The sequence below is a fragment of the Eurytemora carolleeae genome, unplaced genomic scaffold (assembly GCF_000591075.1).
Source record: "Eurytemora carolleeae unplaced genomic scaffold, Eaff_2.0 scaffold376, whole genome shotgun sequence".
Classification (NCBI taxonomy): Eukaryota; Metazoa; Arthropoda; class Copepoda; order Calanoida; family Temoridae; genus Eurytemora; species Eurytemora carolleeae.
Window position 1 is genome coordinate 108398 of NW_019396529.1, and position 19690 is coordinate 128087.

Consider the following 19690-nt stretch of genomic DNA (forward strand, 5'->3'; position numbering starts at 1 on the left):
GGTAGGGAGGTAGGGAGGTAGGTAGGTGGGGAGGTAGGAGGGTATGTAGGTAGTTAGATTGGGAGGAAGGTAGGTAGGTGGGGAGGTAGGGAGTTGGGGAGGTAGGAGGGTATGTAGGTAGTTAGATAGTGAGGAAGGTAGGTAGGTGGAGGGATAGGTTAAGATGTAGATATTTAGGTGGGTAGATAGGTTAGGAGGTAGGTAGTTAGGGAGATAGGTTAAGATGTAGGTAGGTAGGTAGGTGGGTAAAAAGGTTAGGAGGAAGATAGATAAGTGGGGAGATCTGGAGATAGGAAGGGAGGTGGGGAGATCGGGAGGTATGTAGTGAGGTAGGTACGGAGGTGAGGAGATCTAGATAGGGGGGCAGGTAGGTAGGTGAGGAGGCTAGGAAGTAGGAAGGTAGGTGGAGAGAAAGAAGGTATGGTAAGGATGTGGGGAGATAGCGAGGTAGGTAGGTAGGTGAATAATTGCTAAACCTGACTGTTTGATGACCCCTATTGAATTTATTTGCTAACCCTAACTGCTTAATGACCCCTAGCTAAATTTATTTACTAACCCTGAATGTTTGTTGACCCCTAGTTAAATTTATTTACTAACCCTGACTGTTTGTTGATCCCTAGTCTATATATTTACTAACCCTTACTGCTTGTTGACCCAAGTTAAGTTTATTTACTAAGCCGAACTGTTTGCTGACCCATAGTTAAATTTATTCACTAACCCTGACTGTTTGGTGACCCCAAGTTAAGTTTTTTTACTAATCCGAACAGTTTGTTGACCCCTAGTTAAATTTATTTACTAACCCTAACTTTTTGGTGACCCCTAGTCTAATTTATTTACCAAACCTGACTCCTTGTTGACCCCTAGTTGAATTTATTTACTAACCCTGACTTTTTGTTGACCCCTAGTCTATTTATTTACTAACCCTGACTGCTTGTTGACCCCTAGTTGAATTTGACCAGCGTGAAGGTGCTTTATTATTTCACTCACAACCTGAAAAAAATTGAGAATAAAAATGGTTATATGTATATATATACACACACATATATACAAACATAATAAATACAACTTAAATGCACATATTTAGGTATATATAGGAAAAATCACCTCTGAGTTTCCACTCTGTCCGCAGTAATGGAAAGCATTCTCTCTGTGGGAACTGTTCTGGATCATAGAATCAGCTTTTTTGTTCATAAGGATTTCGGTTATTCTCTGATCTGCTCCCTACAATCAGAGGAAATTATAGTTTGCTTGATTGATACAGAAGCTCAATTTGATCTTAATCGCAAATTAGAAATGGCACTATAAGAAAATTGTAATTTTGTTTAATGTTAACCCTTTGTTTTACAGTTACTATGGCACCCCTTTGTTCACTAGCCATCTTGTGGATTACTGGCAACAACATGGTCATCTTGTTTTAAGAAGAACATGGCACCATAGCCATCTTGTTATTAAGTAACACATGGCACCACAGAGATCTTGTTATTAAGTAACCAAAGGCACCACATCCATCTTGTTTTAAGTAACCCATGGCACCACACCCATCTTGTTTTAAGTAACCCATGGCACCAAAGCCATCTTGATATATCATATAATATGTTTTAATCCTACCTTTCTGGGATCTCCATCAGGAAAGGGTGTTAGAAGAGATATGTAGTGTAGACCAGTCTCACCCTGTACAAACATGTCAATTATTCATATTTCTTCTCAAAGAAAATATTGATAAGCAAGCTGCACACTACCCATTATAAACAGTAACACACCAACTTGAAAAAAATCTAAGAACTTGAATTTGAGATTTTGATGTATTACAGGGGGATGACATAAAAAGTTTATACCTTGAAATTGACAGAGTTGATGTAGTCCCTTGTATCTATAGTTGGCTGATTATCAGTGAAATTAACTAACAACTCAACTACTTGACTATTGCAACGTTTACAGGCCTTGTGAAGTGCTGTTTCTCCATCCTAAAAAATTTATGTTTTAAATCATTATGTTCAGTGGTATATCTTTTTTCTTGAAAAACTCCCTCCCTCAAAACCAACACAATTCAGAAAAAAACATCAGTTTTAATTCACATTTGTTATATTTTATACAAAAAGTTTAAACAAATTTTTTGTATATTTCAGTTTTTTTGTGAGATCAAGGGAATTATTTTCCCTAGAATATCAAAGGATTCATTTGAAAACATTTATGTTTAAGCATTGAAGTTGGGGTTTCTTCTTCACTAGTATAAACATTTAGAAAACAGCTGGTATATACATTACACACTACTCTGGAGCAAGGACCTTTCTATAATTTTTTAAGGACTAGTTTTAGTAGTTTAACCCTTTTATCTTACGTACCGATTAAATTCTTTAAAAATGAATAATTCTCTAATTGAAAGTAAAATTGTTGATGTAATAAATTAAGACATTGCTAAGGATAACATTTTTAAAGGTATAGTTAAGCTGGGAGAAATATTTTCAAATTGAACAATTTATTTTTAAAAATGTACCTTGTCCTGAATTAAAATATCTGCCTCACTTTCAAGCAACATTTGTATAACTCCCAAACTGCCTGAATTCAAAGTAAAAGTTTAGAAATGGTTTGTTGTGGCAATATGCAATACTAGGCTTTTAGGGCGCTTCGCGCCCATCTTCTATTTAAATTGTGAACATGTTCTTTTTGTTTACGTTTTAAAACAAAGAAGAAAAAATTTTGCGGATTTTTAAAAAAAATTCGCGGATTTTCAAGAATTAAAACTTTTTTAAAAATTAAAAACCTTTAAAACACATTTTTTTTAATTTTTATCATCCATAAACCTTCTCTGTGGTCACGTGATGTCCCACAAAAAATTTGGGCCCGATCGGTTCAGCCGTTTTGACGTTTATTGGAAACAAACAAACAAACACCCAAACAGACAAGCCAAATTTATAAATGGATACATACTCGTACTATACATACTGTCAATTTCAGTTCTGCTATTGATGTTCTTACTTAATACATTTAAATGCTTTACCAAATGTTGCTCATGTACTGTAACTGCAAATACTATAATGTAAAATTTCAAACTTATAAGATGATGATAGTTCTAGATAATATTATTTTATTATATAACAATAATTCTTTTCTTATGATAATGAAGCTACACCATGTTCTTTAATTCAGTTATATTATTGCTGTCTTAGTTGATTTACAGTTGTTGATATTAATGCATTTGTATATACTTTATACGTTGATATTCAAATTATTTACATTACAGTTGATGTCACTGAAAATGTTTGCTCTATAACTGCTGATATTGGAGTGCTAGGTTGATTCACAAAACACCAAGTTTTTAGATTTAAAGCTTTTTATAAAAGTTTGTTAATTAGATCGAGACCCACCACCACTCATACATTTAAACAGATTGTTTTTAATCTTCATGACAGAAACAATCTCAAGGAATAATAATATTCTTAAACATTTTTTAAAAAGTTAATATTTGCAAATTATCTTTTTCCATCACATAATCTGAGTTCGTTTCCCTTTTGTCAATTTGACAGCGAATTTTTTTAAATAATCTTTTTTGTTTGCTTATTTTCTTGTGGTTTTTTAACATTCTTATTATCGATTTTGATGGTTATTATATCCTTAGAACTGACAAGGTTAAGCCTAGACTGAAATATATTTTCAATAAAATGTGAAACTAACATTTACTTTATTTACTCCATGGTCCATCACCATCACCGAATTTAAAATCTAGTTGTTCTATCTGTTTCTACTGCTATGTGAAGGGATGTTCTATCTGTTTCTACTGCTAAATGAATGGGTATGTTATCTTTTTTTGCTGCCATATGAAGAGGTGTTCTATCTGTTTCTACTGCTATGTGAAGTGATGTTCTATCTGTTTCTACTGTTTTATGAAGGGGTGTTCTATCTGTTTCTGCTGCTATGTGAAGGGATGTTCTATCTGTTTCTACTGCTACATGAAGGGGTGTTCTACCTGTTTCTGCTGCTATTATATGAAGTGGTGTTCTATCGGTTTCAGCTGTTATACGAAGAGGTATTCTACCTATTTCTGCTCTTGTATGATGAGGTGTTCTACCTGTTTCAGCTGCTATATGAAGAGGTATTCTACCTATTTCAACTGCTATATGAAGAGGTATTCTAACTGTTTCAGCTGCTATATGAAGAGGTGTTCTACCTGTTTCAGCTGTCATATGAAGAGGTATTCTACCTGTTTAGCTGCTGTATTAAGAGGTGTTCTATCGGTTTCAGCTGTTATATGAAGAGGTATTCTACCTATTTCTGCTCTTGTATGATGAGGTGTTCTACCTGTTTCAGCTGCTATATGAAGAGGTGTTCTACCTGTTTCAGCTGTCATATGAAGAGGTATTCTACCTGTTTCAGCTGCTATATGAAGAGGTGTTCTACCTATTTCAGCTGTTATATGTAGGATTGTTCTACCTGTTTCAGCTGCTATATGAAAGAGTGTTCTACCTATTTCAGCTGTTATACGAAGGAGTTTTCTACCTCTTTCAGCTGCTATATGAAGAGGTGTTCCAACTGTTTCAGCTGAAATAAGAAGGAGTGTTCTACCTGTTTCAGCTGCTATATGAAGAGGTGTTCTACCTGTTTCAGCTGCTTTATGAAGGAGTATTCTACCTGTTTCAGCTGCTATATGAAGAGGTGTTCTACCTGTTTCAGCTGCTATATAAAGGAGTATTTTACCTGTTTCAGCTGCTATATGAAGAGGTGTTCTACCATCCTCCATTGGTAGATTGCAATCAGCTCCTGACTTCAACAGCATTCTGAATATATGTACTTAGGAGACTTATTCTATCAGTTCATTACACCGGGACTAGGAAAAGACCTAGATACCTTTTAACATCAATTACTATTTTTTTATCAGGCTGAATTAATTACATTGTTAGATAAACCAGGAGTAATATGGTAAAATAAAATGTGTAAAAGCATTGCCATTTTTTTGGGACGCCCTAGATAAGATTTCAGTGACTGACTGCACGCCCATCAAAACGCAACAGAATGAATTATGTATTGTACCTGCTGCATTGCTCCCCTCTCTTCTCTTCTATCCTTGCAGCAATATGAAGAGGAGCTTCTCCTATCTTGCCTCCCTTTATATGCACCTTAACACAATACATGGTTAATAATAATAATAATATAAGATATAAGCATTACTTTAACATTGATATAATATCAATAGGAGAGCATCAACTAACTTGGACTCTGTGTCCTAGAAGTGATTCAACTAACCTGGGCTCCTTGTCCTAGAAGTGCTTCAAATAACCTGGGCTCCTTGTCCTAGAAGTGCTTCAAAAAACCTTGGCTCCTTGTCCTGGAAGGGCTTCAACTAACCTAGGCTCCTTGTCCTGGAAGTGCTTCATCTAACCTGAGCTCCATGTCCTAGAAGTGCTTCAACTAACCTAGGCTCCTTGTCCTAGAAGTGCTTCATCTAACCTGGGCTCCTTGTCCTAGAAGTGCTTCAACTAACCTAGGCTCCTTGTCCTAGAAGTGCTTCAACTAACCTAGGCTCCTTGTCCTAGAAGTGCTTCAACTAACCTAGGCTCCTTGTCCTAGAAGAACCTCAACTAACCTGAGCTCCGTGTCCAAGAAGAGCTTCAACAACAGCTGATTTTCCTGCTTCTACTGCTAGATGCAGTGCTGTGTAGTTATCCTAAACAAAAACAAAGTTCAAAAGTGATTATTTAACTGGCTTTGCTGCTGGCCATTAAGTTTTCTAAGTTTCTGCCATTAGAAAAAAAAACTTTTATTGTTTTAATTAATTAACAAGTGCATTCCGCTTCATTTCAATTTATCAGCATTAAAGTTTAAAACTACTTCCAACATACCTCAACCAAACATTTAATATTTCATCAGAAATAAACTTCATCAAAGTTTATAAGTTTAAACTTTCTTTTCTTTCCTCTTTTTCCAATTTAGTTCAACAAAAAAATATTTAAACCCTCAGTCTTACAAATCAAGCAAAAGGCTAATAACCCTAGCCTGTATACCCATTTTTTGCTTTTAATATCTATGCTTAACAAATAAGATAATGTTCATTGTAAACTAAATATGCGAAATCTTTTTCAGATTGTTTAAATTACTTCTCCAAAACTAAACTAAGAATCGAACAGCTTAAATTCTTTTGTGTTTAGGACTACTAAGAACAAAAAGTTTAAATGATTTAGAAAATTCAAACCAAGGATACACTTTCAATTTGGCCGATAGTCTTGTTAATGCATAATTTGTATGAATTTTTAGATTATTATGGTAACTTACGTTTGTTGCCGCATCCACACTTTCTCCCTTTGCTATCAAAGAATTAACAACAGCAACGTGACCCTTCAGTTCATTTCATTAAATATCTAATTTATTAAGATTAAACTAAATTTAAGTTCGTTTTTGTTCAAAATAATGTTTCTAAACTCCTTTATTCTATTGAAGAGAAAAAAAAATTTGGCAACCAAACTTTTGCTTTTGTGCTTACATCACTCTTAATATGTTTACATTACTCCAACAGAATGTAAGTTAAGGTTCTTAATACTCAAGATGCGACTTATGTGTTTTATTGTTTATATAAAAGTGACTAAACAAAAGTACAGACTAGTGGAGTGGTTCAACCAATGGATGGAATAAAAAATGATTAATGAGTCACATAATGCATTAAGTATTGGTAAACAAACCAGCTACACCAAACTGTATTTTAAATGGGTAAACAATAACCATTACGCACAAATTTGTTGTTTGGCAGTTGGTACAAACAATCAAAGTAAAATTTACAACAAGAACATATTTCCAATCATTTCTTCCACAATCCCTTTTCTGAATCCTTGCCCTTTGACCCAACCCCAAGAATCTGGCGCCCGTCCTAGCTGTGGGTCAACCACTACAATTGTGACCTGTTTGGTCTTATCATATTGTCGAGTATATTATACTAATAAATTAGTATTGTAGGATATGTAAATTATAATAGCCATGTTATAGCCATGATATAGTTGGTGGAAGGTTGAACCAAACCAGATTAGAAAAAACATACGGACACCACTTCTCAGTACTTTGATAAGCTAGATTTATCTGACATTTCGGTCTTAAAGTTGAAATTGTCAATTGTAAGATATTTCTGAATTGTTCCTTGGCTGCTGCAGTATGAATCCCTCGAGCTCCACTCTTGTTGGGCATCAGCAGGGGGACTCCTTTCTTGAACAGAACCTATCAAAATATCAATGTGAGGATGAGGTTGGGACTGGGGGATAGGTTTGGTGTGTTTGGACTTCTCAGGAACTAGATAGTTTAAATTTTCTTTTTTCTGATCACACAAATTTTGTTGGATTAGAGAAAAGAAATTTAAATAGATTCCCCTGCTACTCTAGATGTATTTATAGACAATACTAAAGAGTGTACAAGAGTGATGATATTCCCTGTTACTGAACTAAAATCAAGGATTGAATTAAACTAACATGAACTAAATAGTGTGATTGTGAAGTCTCTAAAGTTGTTAGTAAACCCCTATCCTATTTATTCTTGCCTGACACAAATTCCCAAGGAATCAAACATCAAAGAAGAGGGGGATTGTGATCTTTCAGAAGAAAAAACCCAGTAACTAGTTTTATTGTAAACAAACATCAGATAGTTATTATGTGATTGCACAAACCCTGCCCAAGAATTTGAACCATTGTAAACAAACTTCTTTTTCAATATTATTTTTTACCTATTCTGATACAGTGATAACCAGAAAACAATAGAATAGAAAGACGACATTATAGCAATACTTAAGCGTTTTGATGTTGTTACAAAGCAAATATCTTTACTAGTAACCTAGAAAAGCACAATTTAAGCAAAATGGGTCAATTTACACTGTAAAATGTCTAATAATCATTGAACTAGTTTAAGTCCTAACTTGAGTCCTCTTTGTATTTAAGATTTCTCTGGTTATCACTGTATGTCATAGAAAATTTTAAAAAACAGCCATCTTCTTTTGTTTTACTATACTCGCCTTTTCCAAACCAAATTAAAAACAAGGCTGACATTTTCTAATGCATTATTGATTATGATAAAATTCAGAAAGTACATAATAATAAAGGGAATAATGTTAAAGATTAATGTTGCTTGATTCTACCCTTTAATTATATAATTTCTAAAAATAAGTAATTTGTTTGCAATAATTGGGAAAATGCGCCATCAATCTTTAGTTTTGTTTGTTTTGGATTTTTCTTAGAAAATGATTAATTCTGTGGAAAGGCGAGTCATTGTTAATTTGTCAAAACTTTCAGGGTTCTGTTTGATTTTAGATGTATTTTGAAATGCAATTATTATGTTTTTCTAGGTAGTTGTAGGGTTACCATTGCAGTTTCTGGATGCCCGTTCAAAGCTGCAATATGCATGAGAGTACTTCCATCCTTGGTTCTATCAAACACAGAAGCACGGAACTTATCTTAAAATATTTTATTTTATTTTTAAAAACCAATGGGATCATACCTGAAATCTAATTGATTAAGACTAAACGTTTATAGTACAAATAATTGAAATGTGTAACTATGTTGAATTTTTCTAAAACATGCGTCTGACATAGGGAAACCCACAAAGGATGATACTTTTACTCACACTCCATTTCTTCCTGATACTTTCCATTTCCTCCCTGATACTTTCCATTTCCTTCCTGATACTTTCCATTTCCTCCCTGATACTTTCCATTTCCTCCCTGAATCACTATCTATCACATTAAAAGACTTAGGAAACCCAAATACTTCGCAACCCTCAAATTGTTCTATTCAAAGAGTTCTAGGATGTCATTTAAAAAGTCTCATCTTTTGTGGTTAACCCTGAAGTTTCAGAGAGTGATCCTAATTTAAAGCTGTTTGGCGGTGAAAAGTGTGGAATTTGAGTGAGAAAAAAAAACAAAAAAGAGGAAATTTAGCATTTAATCTTATGACAGAGTTATAAATGCATTGCATAATGCATACTCTGGTGGTTGTGAATAAATAAGGTCAAGAATGAGGGTAAAAATACCAAATACCCCCCCCCGCTCCCCCTTACTCTTAATATTTCTAACCTGCAAGGAACTCTACTGTAGAAGTATGTCCCTTCTCTGCTGCTAGATGCATAGCTGTTCTATCTTCTTTATCTACGACTGAAGGGTTAGCCCTGCTGAGATATAAGGTTCTAATAATATTCTCATCTCCTTTACTGCAGGCCACATGCAGACAGGTTTGCCCTTCAGCCTAGGCAGGTCAACTTGTAGCTGGGGATGATCGTTAAAAGATCTGTTTAGAAATATTCAAGTACTTTGGCTTTAAAAGTGCATCCAACTATCTGAGATTTATGTCTTGTTTTATTATTTTATGCTTGGTAATTATTAATTTGCACAAAATCTTGTGATTTTACAAATAGTTTTGAAAAATAGTATGGTTAATAATATTAGGTCAGAGAAATAAAATGCTTAATATAATAAAAGCAAATTTATCAAGAATATCATTTGGCAACAGGGCCAATATCTATGCTTTTTAGGAAGCTTCTTAAAAGTCTAAATACTTTGAATGTTTAAAAATGGACCTCAAAGCGATGCATATTAGTATACTTGTAGTTGGGACACAGAGTACATACTGGGTATCCCATATCATATTAGATTGTGTGTGTAGAGATGGGACATATCTTGGTTTGTTTTTGTTTAGAGATGGGACATATCTTGGTTTGTTTTTGTTTAGAGATGGGTCACATCTTGGTTTGTTTTTGTTCAGAGATGGGTCATATCTTGGTTTGTTTTTGCTTAGTTTTGATGGCCGGTTAAAAGGGTACCAAACAAATACTGTCAACTTCCAACATTTCTTAACAGTAACTCCTGTAAAATTTGTCTATCCCATTGCCAATAGAACTTTATTGAAATACGTAAAAGTTGAAAGTTTTGTACGTAACAATTATTACAACGAAGTGCAAGCCTGTCTGTATTAGAATATTTCCAGCCATATTTTGATCTTTAGAATTTGTTGGTTTAGTCTCGAAAGTACCATGCACATTGCACATAGTGATGGGACAATTTAGGAACTGAGGAAACAATTTTCGTTCAATTTTTACGATCAAGATGTCATTCGAAAGCTCTATATTTCAGTTATTTCATGATGTGAAATTTTTCTTTCTAGGCCTTATACTTTTTTGTTATAACCAATTATTTAAGCGTAAGTCGAAAATCGATTTCCCAGATTTTTGAATTTTTCGACTTTTCACGTCTCATTTTCATTCGTTCATAAAGTATGGAAAAATTTGAAGATTTTCAAAAATTTTTTTTAAATCATAAGCTGTTAGTCTTAGGTTTCTTTTTTAACTAAAATGTTGGATCAGCGATTATTACTTGTGAAGGTAGAGCAATCTAAAAAAAATATTTGCATTGAAAAAAAAAAAAAGAGAGCTACGGGAACCTCCGTACGAACCTTGCCCAGACCACAAAAATAATTTTTTTAAAATTTTCTTTTTGAAATCAGTTGGTACAATCCACAGCTCGCTATTTCAATCAAATTTTGTTATCTAACCCACCAGGGTACAAAAATAGAACTTTTTTTGTGAATCTGAAATTACAAAAAAAAAACTTTTAAAAAGTCATCACTTTAATTAATAATATTTTTACTTTAGAAATGATGTTCACGCTTTCATTTGTTATTAGTCCATTTATTTGATAGGTTCAAGGTATTAGGTAGTTAAATAGGCCAAAAATGTTGTAAGTTTTTTTCAGGGGCCTTCTAAGGGACTGTTCACGCAAAAAAAGAACACATTCTCAAATGTTAACTTATGTCTTAGAGAGCACAAGCCGTCCAAGGTATCGTTTTATAGGTAAAAGCATATGCATGGTTCAACAATGATATTGTTTTTTGAAAAAATTTACCACCGAGTTCATTATCCGCAAATTTGATTTCTAAGGGGTCAAATTATATTAATAGCACACAAACATCGTCATGGGTCTCTAAACAGGGGTAAACGCCCATGGTAAATCCATTTTAAATCTTTTTTTTCGAAAATTTGACTCCCGAGGTCACAACTGCCCATTTTGACCTCCAAGTGGTCATTTTGGAGGCCATATTATATCAATGGAGCACTCATACTGTCATGAGTACCGAAATAGGGGCAAATCCACATGGTGAATCCATTCTTACTATTCTTATATCATTAACATTTCCGTCGACGGCACTTTTCACCTTTTTGACCTCCAAGTGGTCATTTTGGAGGTCATATTATGTCAATGGAGCACTCATACCGTAGTGGCGAATCGTTTCTTACAATTTTTTGTCAATGCATGCTAAAGAAAATCCGCCGAATTTAGAGTAAAAAATTACCAATTTTTTTTGATTAATCTGAAATGGTGCCCCGACCACAGTTCTCTCCAAGTGAGAGATCGTTTATCTATAAACTTTACACCGTTCATTCAACCGGGAGAAGGAATACTAGATTTCTTAATATTCGAAGAGATTTTACGGTCAAATTCCCTCAATCCAGAGTTCCATCTAAGCAAGCTGTCCGAGACATTGTCAAAAAGTTTGATACCACGTCTACTATTCTAAATCTAAACTCTAAGAAAAGCCCAGGGAACACCTATAGTAGGCGACCAAAAATTGGGAATTTTTGACTCTAAATTAGGCGGATTTTCTGTAGCATGCATAGACAAAAAATTGTAAGAAATGATTCGCCACTACGGTATGAGTGCTCCATTGACATAATATGACCTCCAAAATGACCACTTGGAGGTCAAAAAGGTCAAAAGTGCCGTCGACGGAAATGTTAATGACATAAGAATAGTAAGAATGGATTCACCATGTGGATTTGCCCCTATTTCGGTACCCATGACGGTATGAGTGCTCCAGTGATATAATATGGCCTCCAAAATGACTACTTGGAGGTCAAAATTGTCAGTTGTGACCTTGGGAGTCAAATTTTCGAAAAAAAAGATTTAAAATGGATTTACCATGGGCGTTTACCCCTGTTTAGAGACCCATGACGATGTTTGTGTGCTATTAATATAATTTGACCCCTTAGAAATCAAATTTGCGGATAATGACCTCGGTGGTAAATTTTTCAAAAACCAATATCATTGTTGAAACATGCATATGCTTTTACCTATAAAACGATACCTTGGACGGCTTGTGCTCTCTAAGACATAAGTTTACATTTGAGAATGTGTTCTTTTTTTGCGTGAACAGTCCCTTAAAAGGCCCCTGAAAAAAACTTACAACATTTTTGGCCTATTTAACTACCTGATACCTTGAACCTATCATAAAAATGGACTAATAACAAATGAAAGCGTGAACATCATTTCTAAAGTAAAAATGTTATTAATTAAAGTGATGACTTTTTAAAAGTTTTTTTTGTAATTTCAGATTCACAAAAAAAGTTCTATTTTTGTACCCTGGTGGTTTAGATAACAAAATTTGATTGAAATAGCGAGCTGTGGATTGTACCAACTGATTTCAAAAAGAAAATTTAAAAAAAAACTATTTTTGTGGTCTGGGCAAGGTTCGTACGAAGGTACCCGTAGCTCTCATTTCGTTTTTTTTCAATGCATATATTTTTTTTAGATTGCTCTACCTTCAAAAGTAATAATCGCTGATCCAAAATTTTAGTTAAAAATGAAACCTAAGACCAACAGCTTATGATTTTAAAAATAAATTTCGAAAATCTTTAATTTTTTTCATACTTTATGAACGAATGAAAATGAGACGTGAAAAATCAAAAAATGGAAAAATCCGAGAAATCGATTTTCGACTTACGCTGAAATAATTGGTTGTAACAAAAAAAGTATGAGGCCTAGAAGGAAAAATTTCACACCATGAAATAACTGAAATATAGAGCTTTTGAATGACAACTTGATCGTAAAAATTGAACGAAAATTGTTTCCTCAGTTACTAATACCCCTAATGAAGATTTTTTTTGAGACACCCTGTGCACTTTGCCAAATTTTGACCAGCTGAGAGCAAATATTGCAAAAGAACATGCAAAAACGAACCAAAAGATCGTTTTTAGTTGGTTTTTCCAACAATAACCCGAAAAAAATTCGGCTAAATCTCGACGATGGTAAATAGCAAACATAAAACATGAGATAAAATTTTATTAGGATGTATCTAGATCTAATGCTGTACTTTTTTTCAAAATATATATTATTATTGTTATTAAATTATAACTTTATAATTACAAATACAAACCAAGCTACTTAAAAAATACTTACATTCTGAATATCCACTTCTGCTCCCATCTCTATAAAGGTTTTAATGAGATCATTGTCTCCCTTACGGGCTGCCAGGTGAACAGCATAGTCCAGGGAATCCCCTTTAGGAGTTTTCAATTGCTCCTGATACATTAAAATACATTTCAAAAACTTTAAAACATATTTTCCAGAAAACACAAAAAGATTGTCTTGTATGTAGTCAATCTTTCTAAAAAGACTGTAGATATGATTTCAACTGACGGTTTATCAAAAAAGTGACATGTCCGTTCACAGAGGTACTTTCAAAACCTTTATTTAGGAAACCGTGAGGAAAATATCGTCGTTTTTCATTCTAACAAATATCAAGTTTCCTTCTCTCCTCTAAATTCGCTTTTATAAAGAAAATTTTTTAGAGAGAATGAAATTTTTGCTCAGAATCAAGCTTAAAGGGTACTGCTCTAGATCGGCCTATGTAAGTTAACCTTCGGAGCAGAAATCATTCCAAATTTGTGTTTTGGACAATTTTCAGTTAGATATTTATCATTTATCAATTATTTATACATATCTTTTACTAAAGTTTTCAGTTTATCATAGCTTTTTAATTTTATTTTTATCAAAGAATTTTTGACACCGGTATTAATAAATAGCGAGACAAAGTTGAATTATGTAAAGCTCTAGTTGAACCTCTTCTCTTTAGTTTGACCTGGCACATATGAGATATGGTTTAATTTAATCTCCTATAGGTTCAACTATATGGTTTAATTTAATCTCCTATAGGTTCAACTATATTGTTTAATTTAATCTCCTATAGGTTCAACTAACTATATGGTTTAATTTAATCTCCTATAGGTTCAACTATGTCTTGGTATTTATTTAATCTGGTTCCTCGTGTTTCTTTCTGTGATTTAAATATTTTTACTGAAAAATTGCAATGCCTATTTTTAACCGCAGATGAAAGCTGAGTTTGAATAATAAATCCCGAAGATTGTTTGATATGATATCAACAGTTTACATTTCTATGTTTCCCTCTGCTCAATGTTTAGCCAAGTAAAAATGTAATCAAAATGTAATCAAATGTATCAAACGTATCATATATGCGCAGTTCAGGTTTTCAGGATGATGTGGTACTTCGTAATATCTAACCTCTACCACACGTTTTAGCAAGTACCACATCGATATAGACACCCACGTCCCACGTGTAAGCAAGTATCACATCAATATAAAACACCCAATTGTTAGCCAGTGCCACATCAATATTAGCCAGTACTATATCAATATAGACACCCACGTGTCAGCCAGTACTAAATTAATATAAACACCCACGTGTTAGCCAGTAATATATCAATATAGACACCCACATGTTAGCCAGTAATATACCAATATAGACACCTAATTGTTAGCCATTACCACATCAATATATATACACCTACTGGTTGGTCAGTACCACATCAATTTATAGACACCCAATTGTTAGCCAGTACTACATCAATATATAGACACCTACTTGTTGGCCAGTACCACATCAATATATAGACACCCACTTGTTAGCCAGTACCACATCAATATAACCACCCACTTGTTTGACAGTACTGCAACAATGTAGACACCCACGTGTTAATCAGTACCACATTACTAGTTTCTTACTACCACATCATTAAATTATAACTACCACATCATTAGCTTCTAACTACCACAATGAAGCTTCAAGCTACCACATCATTATCTTCCAACTACCATATCATTAGCTTCTAATTACCACATCATTAGCTTCTAACTACCATATCATTAGCTTCTAACATTAACATCATTAGCTCTAACTTTAACATCATTAACTTCTATCTAACACACTATTAACTTCTAACTACCACATCATTAACTTCTAAATACAAATCATTAACTTCTTACTACTTCATCTTTAACTTCTAACTACCAAACCATTAACCTTCAAGCTACCACATAATTATATTCTAAAATACTACAACATCATTAGCTTATAGCTACCACTCATTATCTTCTAACTACCACACCATAAACTTTTAACTACCAAACCATTAAGCTTCAAGCTATACCACATCATTATATTCTAACTACCACACTATTAACTTCTAACTACCACATAAGTAGCTTCTCACCACCACATATGTGTATACCTGAGTGTATGTGGAGAGTAGTTCTCTGGCTACTGAGATATTTCCAACTTCTATTGCAGAGAATAAAGGAATATTTCCCTCCTAGAATAGAGCAGCATAAAATTTAAATTAAATTAAATTAAATATTTTAAATTAGAATTGTTTACAGAAACTCTATTTACAGAACTTGTTCATTAGTTGCTTGACATAAAAAATCTTTCCTTAATCTAGATTTTGTATTAATCAGTTTTAAGTTGAGTATTTAGAAAAATATTCTAATTTTATGGGATAGTTCATAGAGAAATAAATAGTTAATACAACTGAATTACAGTTCAAAAGTCCTTCTAGAGAAAATGATTCTCCGGTATTTAGATTTTATACATCGTGGTCAGCATATATATCAATACAAAATCGTTTACTGAAATTGTAATATATGTTGTTAGTTTATATATATTTCAATATATTATCCGGTATACCAATGAAGCATATGAGGCATTGACATGGCATTATATCAACATTTCAGTAACGGACACTGCATTGATATATATGCTGACCATTTTATCTCAAATTAAAGTATCAAATATATTATTTTGTATATAAAAACGTAAAGTTCAGAATTATTGATCAGTCCCTTTAAAATGTGATGTTTACCTTGTCTGGAACCAGCTTGAGATTCCTGCCTTGAAGGATAGATGCACTCAGGAGTATTCTTAGTATATTTGTTGCCTAGAATACAATCTTAGTATATTTGTTGCCTAGAATACAAACTTAGTATATTTGTTGCCTGAATGCAAACTTGTATATTTGTTGCCTAGAATACAAACTTAGTATATTTGCTGCCTAGAATACAAACTTTTTAGGCCGAAAAATGAAACATAAATGCTTTTAAACGTTTTAGACGATTTAAAAAAAAGTTTGTTTTAAAAGATATCACCATGTTTAAAAGATATCACCATGTTTAAAAAATCGTTTCTTTAGAAAACTAAACCAATTTAAAACACGGGACGATGTTTTAAAACAAAATTTCGTTTGGAGACTAGTTCTAAAACATCGCCTTTCCTAAAGTATGAAGTTCTCCGTCAAGAAGAGTATCACTCCATGTTTTCCAATCTTACTCATTGAATGTATACTTATTTACCGTCAAGAAGAGTATCACCCCCTGTATTCCAATCTTACTCATTGAATGTATACTTATTTACCGTCAAGGATGTTGTTTTTGTCTCTAATTTCTGATAAATATTCTCTTTTATATTAAAACAGAGTTCCTTGTTTCAGTTTGATACTCTATTTTTGAATACTCTATTTTTGTACAGTTACAAATTACAATCATGTTAAAACCCCGAAAACTCTACAAAAAGCTGAAAAACTAAATGTTGTTTGATATATTAACAATATAACAATATATATATATATATTAACGATATATTAACAATTGTGCTTTAGTTTTTTTCGAATTCTTTTAGCAACAAATAAGAAACACGTTTTAGAAATTTGTTGAAGTCAAATAAATAGTTTTTTGCCATTTTTTATGGATTATTTGTATTATACTACCAGGTACTTACCTGTGAGGTTGGACGACTAGCTGCCAAGTGGACACTGTTCTGCTCTTGGGGACCTCCAGGTATAGATGGGTCAGCCTTTTTCAGCAGTAAAACCTACAGGAATAGTTAGATAAGGTTAGTATTAAGGTATAGATGGGTAAGTCTTTTTCAGCAGTAACACCTACAGGAATATTTAGATAAAGTTAGTATTCAGGAATAGCTAGGTCAGCCCTGTTCAGCAGTAACGCCAACAGGAATATTTAGATAAGATTCCTATCCAGGTATTGATGGGTCAGCCTTATTTCACTACATTTATAGAAGTAAAAAAGGCATTGTAAATTGGTCTTGGCGTTTAAATAAGTTAAAAATTTAGATCAGTTTGAATAAAAGTAATATTTACAAATTCTTCGACTGACTATTTCTTATACTCATCCAATATTTTAGAATCATGTTACCCTGACCTATTCTAAATATATTTATTTATTAGAACAAGAATTCTGTAGAATAATGGATATAGGCTTGAAGATATTTATAATGAGTGGGGCTAAGATAGAAAATAAAGGGGAAATCTTCCGCAAACAAAAATATACTGTTCAAACATAGTAAACTGTAAGTGGGGGAAATATTAGAATAAAAATGTCGAAAACTTTCTTTCTTTATCCCTTTTATCTGCCCCCCCCCCTTCAACTCATAAAATGTTCTCCTTATTTTTATAAATGGTTTAGATGGTTAAAGGAACTTAGGTACAATTTCCTCTTTAAACTTTTCTCTAATTAATTATGAGGAAGATAAAGTTGTTTTCTTTCTTGAACAGAAATCAATTCAGTCGATTCACTTCATTGACTCTGCTGCATAAATCTACGAGTCACTTGTTAAGAGACCACAATCAAAAATGATCAATTTTCAGATTTTAAAAAATCCATAATTTTTGCACCGTTAAAGATTTTGATAAGTCAAAGTTATGAAGTTACGTCAACAGTTCCTTTACTTTAGTTTACTTTACTTTAGTAACTAAATACCTTGATAGTTTCTTCTCTAGAGTACATAGAAGCCAGATGCAGGGCTGAATAGATGTTCCCTATTTACTTAGATCTTTAGTAACTAAATACCTTGAAAGTTTCTTCCCTAGAGTACATAGAAGCCAGATGCAGGGCTCAATAGTGTTCCCTATTTACTTAGATCTTTAGTAAATAAATACCTTGATAGTTTCTTCTCTAGAGTACATTGAAGCCAGATGCAGGGCTGAATAGTGTTCCCTATTTACTTATATCTTTAGAAACTAAATACCTTGAAAGTTTCTTCTCTAGAGTACATTGAAGCCAGATGCAGGGCTGAATAGTGTTCCCTATTTACTTATATCTTTAGAAACTAAATACCTTGATAGTTTCTTCTCTAGAGTACATTGAAGCTAGATGCAGGGCTGAATAGTGTTCTCTATTTACAGCTAAAGGATCAGCCCTAAATTAGAGGTAATAATTTACTTGTATGAACGTAAGAACTCTATCCACAAGAAAAACTCTCTATTTGAATCGAATTAATTTTGTTTCTTTTGATAGGTCGGAGGCCAAATTTAAAGAATTTAAACCGCGTCGTTGTACCGCCAAAAGTGAAATCTGAGCCGCGTTTCCAAAATGGGGTCTGCCTTTTTTGTGTTGTAAATATTACCAAAGATAAGAATTTCGTTCAGATTTCAATTGTATTAAAAAAAAACAAATCTGAACAAAATTCTTCATATCTCCGGTAATATTAAAAGCACAGAAAAGGTAGACCACATTTTGTAAATGCCAAGACTATTTTGTTATTATTAACTCTAGAACTTTACTTCTAAAATTAGATTTAAAACATTAATCTTGCTACTTTCATGTTTCGTGGGACACCCTGTAGTTATCTTACTACTGTCATGTTTCCTGGGACAACCTGTAGTTATCTTGCTACTGTCATGTTTCCTGGAACACCCTGTAGTTATCTTACCCAAGTTCTATCATTCGTTCAAGAGTTTGGATCTTATTCTCCATAGCAGCAAACATGAGAGGGGTGTTTCCAGTCACCTAGTTCACAATATTTATATATATTATATATTTTATATATATATATATATATATATAACATATGCTAATTATATGAAAAGTAGATATGGCTGTTTCCAGTCACCTAGTTCACAATATTTATTTTATTGTTTATGTTAATTATATGAAAATTAAATATTGCCAAGAATGATTTCAATAAACTAAAAAGTAGATATGTCGATTCTCTCTCCTCTGAAGGGACTGGCGTTGCTATTTTAAATTAGCCTTCCGTTTAAAATGCCATGACCGATTCACAGCTCTGTATCCGTTAGACGTTTATCTGATTAATAATGTGAAAATGTCCTCGTTTTTCTAGCTTAAGAAGTGTTTAATTCTGACATTTTCCTCCAATGCACAAGTCACTTTAAAGAGAACCCACAATTAAAAATAATCAATTTTAAAGAGAAGATAATGGATAACAACCCGTACATTATTATGCAGGCAAAGCTTGTGAATCGGACATATGACGTGTGTACACTGTACAGTCCCTTCCAATGGCTCAGTATCTTGTTTAATTAAGTTTATATTTCTAACAATATTTTAATATTTATATTTTACCGGATCAAAAACATCTTTCAGTGGATAAGCTTGATTGTTCTCCAGGTCAATAGATTTCTCCAATCCTGGATTCATCAGTAAATTTAAAAATCAAACTTTTTTTGGTGAGTATGGTTAGATAGAATCAAGATGTAGGACGAGGGGTGGCCGCCTGTTACCCCCCCCCCTTCCATCCATCCATCCCCACCATCCAGTAAGTAAAGAAAAATAATAGAGTTCCAACCGCGCAAG

At 33.3% G+C, this 19690-nt stretch overlaps 1 protein-coding gene across 1 annotated transcript in view; it reads right to left on the reverse strand.

Moving 5' to 3' along the window:
- Positions 1–19690, reverse strand: part of LOC111704929 (serine/threonine-protein phosphatase 6 regulatory ankyrin repeat subunit C) — a 61574-nt gene that overhangs the window by 38011 nt on the left and 3873 nt on the right. Inside the window, exons 5-23 of the mRNA XM_023477326.1 lie at positions 19460–19524; positions 18807–18883; positions 18212–18293; positions 16857–16949; positions 15946–16020; positions 15316–15396; positions 13187–13309; positions 9035–9203; positions 8325–8416; positions 7117–7194; positions 6265–6327; positions 5579–5659; positions 5026–5111; positions 4693–4772; positions 2495–2556; positions 1836–1964; positions 1609–1671; positions 1105–1221; positions 923–990 (exon numbers count right to left, since the gene is read on the reverse strand). Of these exons, the coding sequence (XP_023333094.1) occupies positions 923–990; positions 1105–1221; positions 1609–1671; positions 1836–1964; positions 2495–2556; positions 4693–4772; positions 5026–5111; positions 5579–5659; positions 6265–6327; positions 7117–7194; positions 8325–8416; positions 9035–9203; positions 13187–13309; positions 15316–15396; positions 15946–16020; positions 16857–16949; positions 18212–18293; positions 18807–18883; positions 19460–19524 (1684 nt within the window). The remainder of the gene's footprint in view (positions 1–922; positions 991–1104; positions 1222–1608; positions 1672–1835; positions 1965–2494; positions 2557–4692; positions 4773–5025; positions 5112–5578; positions 5660–6264; positions 6328–7116; positions 7195–8324; positions 8417–9034; positions 9204–13186; positions 13310–15315; positions 15397–15945; positions 16021–16856; positions 16950–18211; positions 18294–18806; positions 18884–19459; positions 19525–19690) is intronic.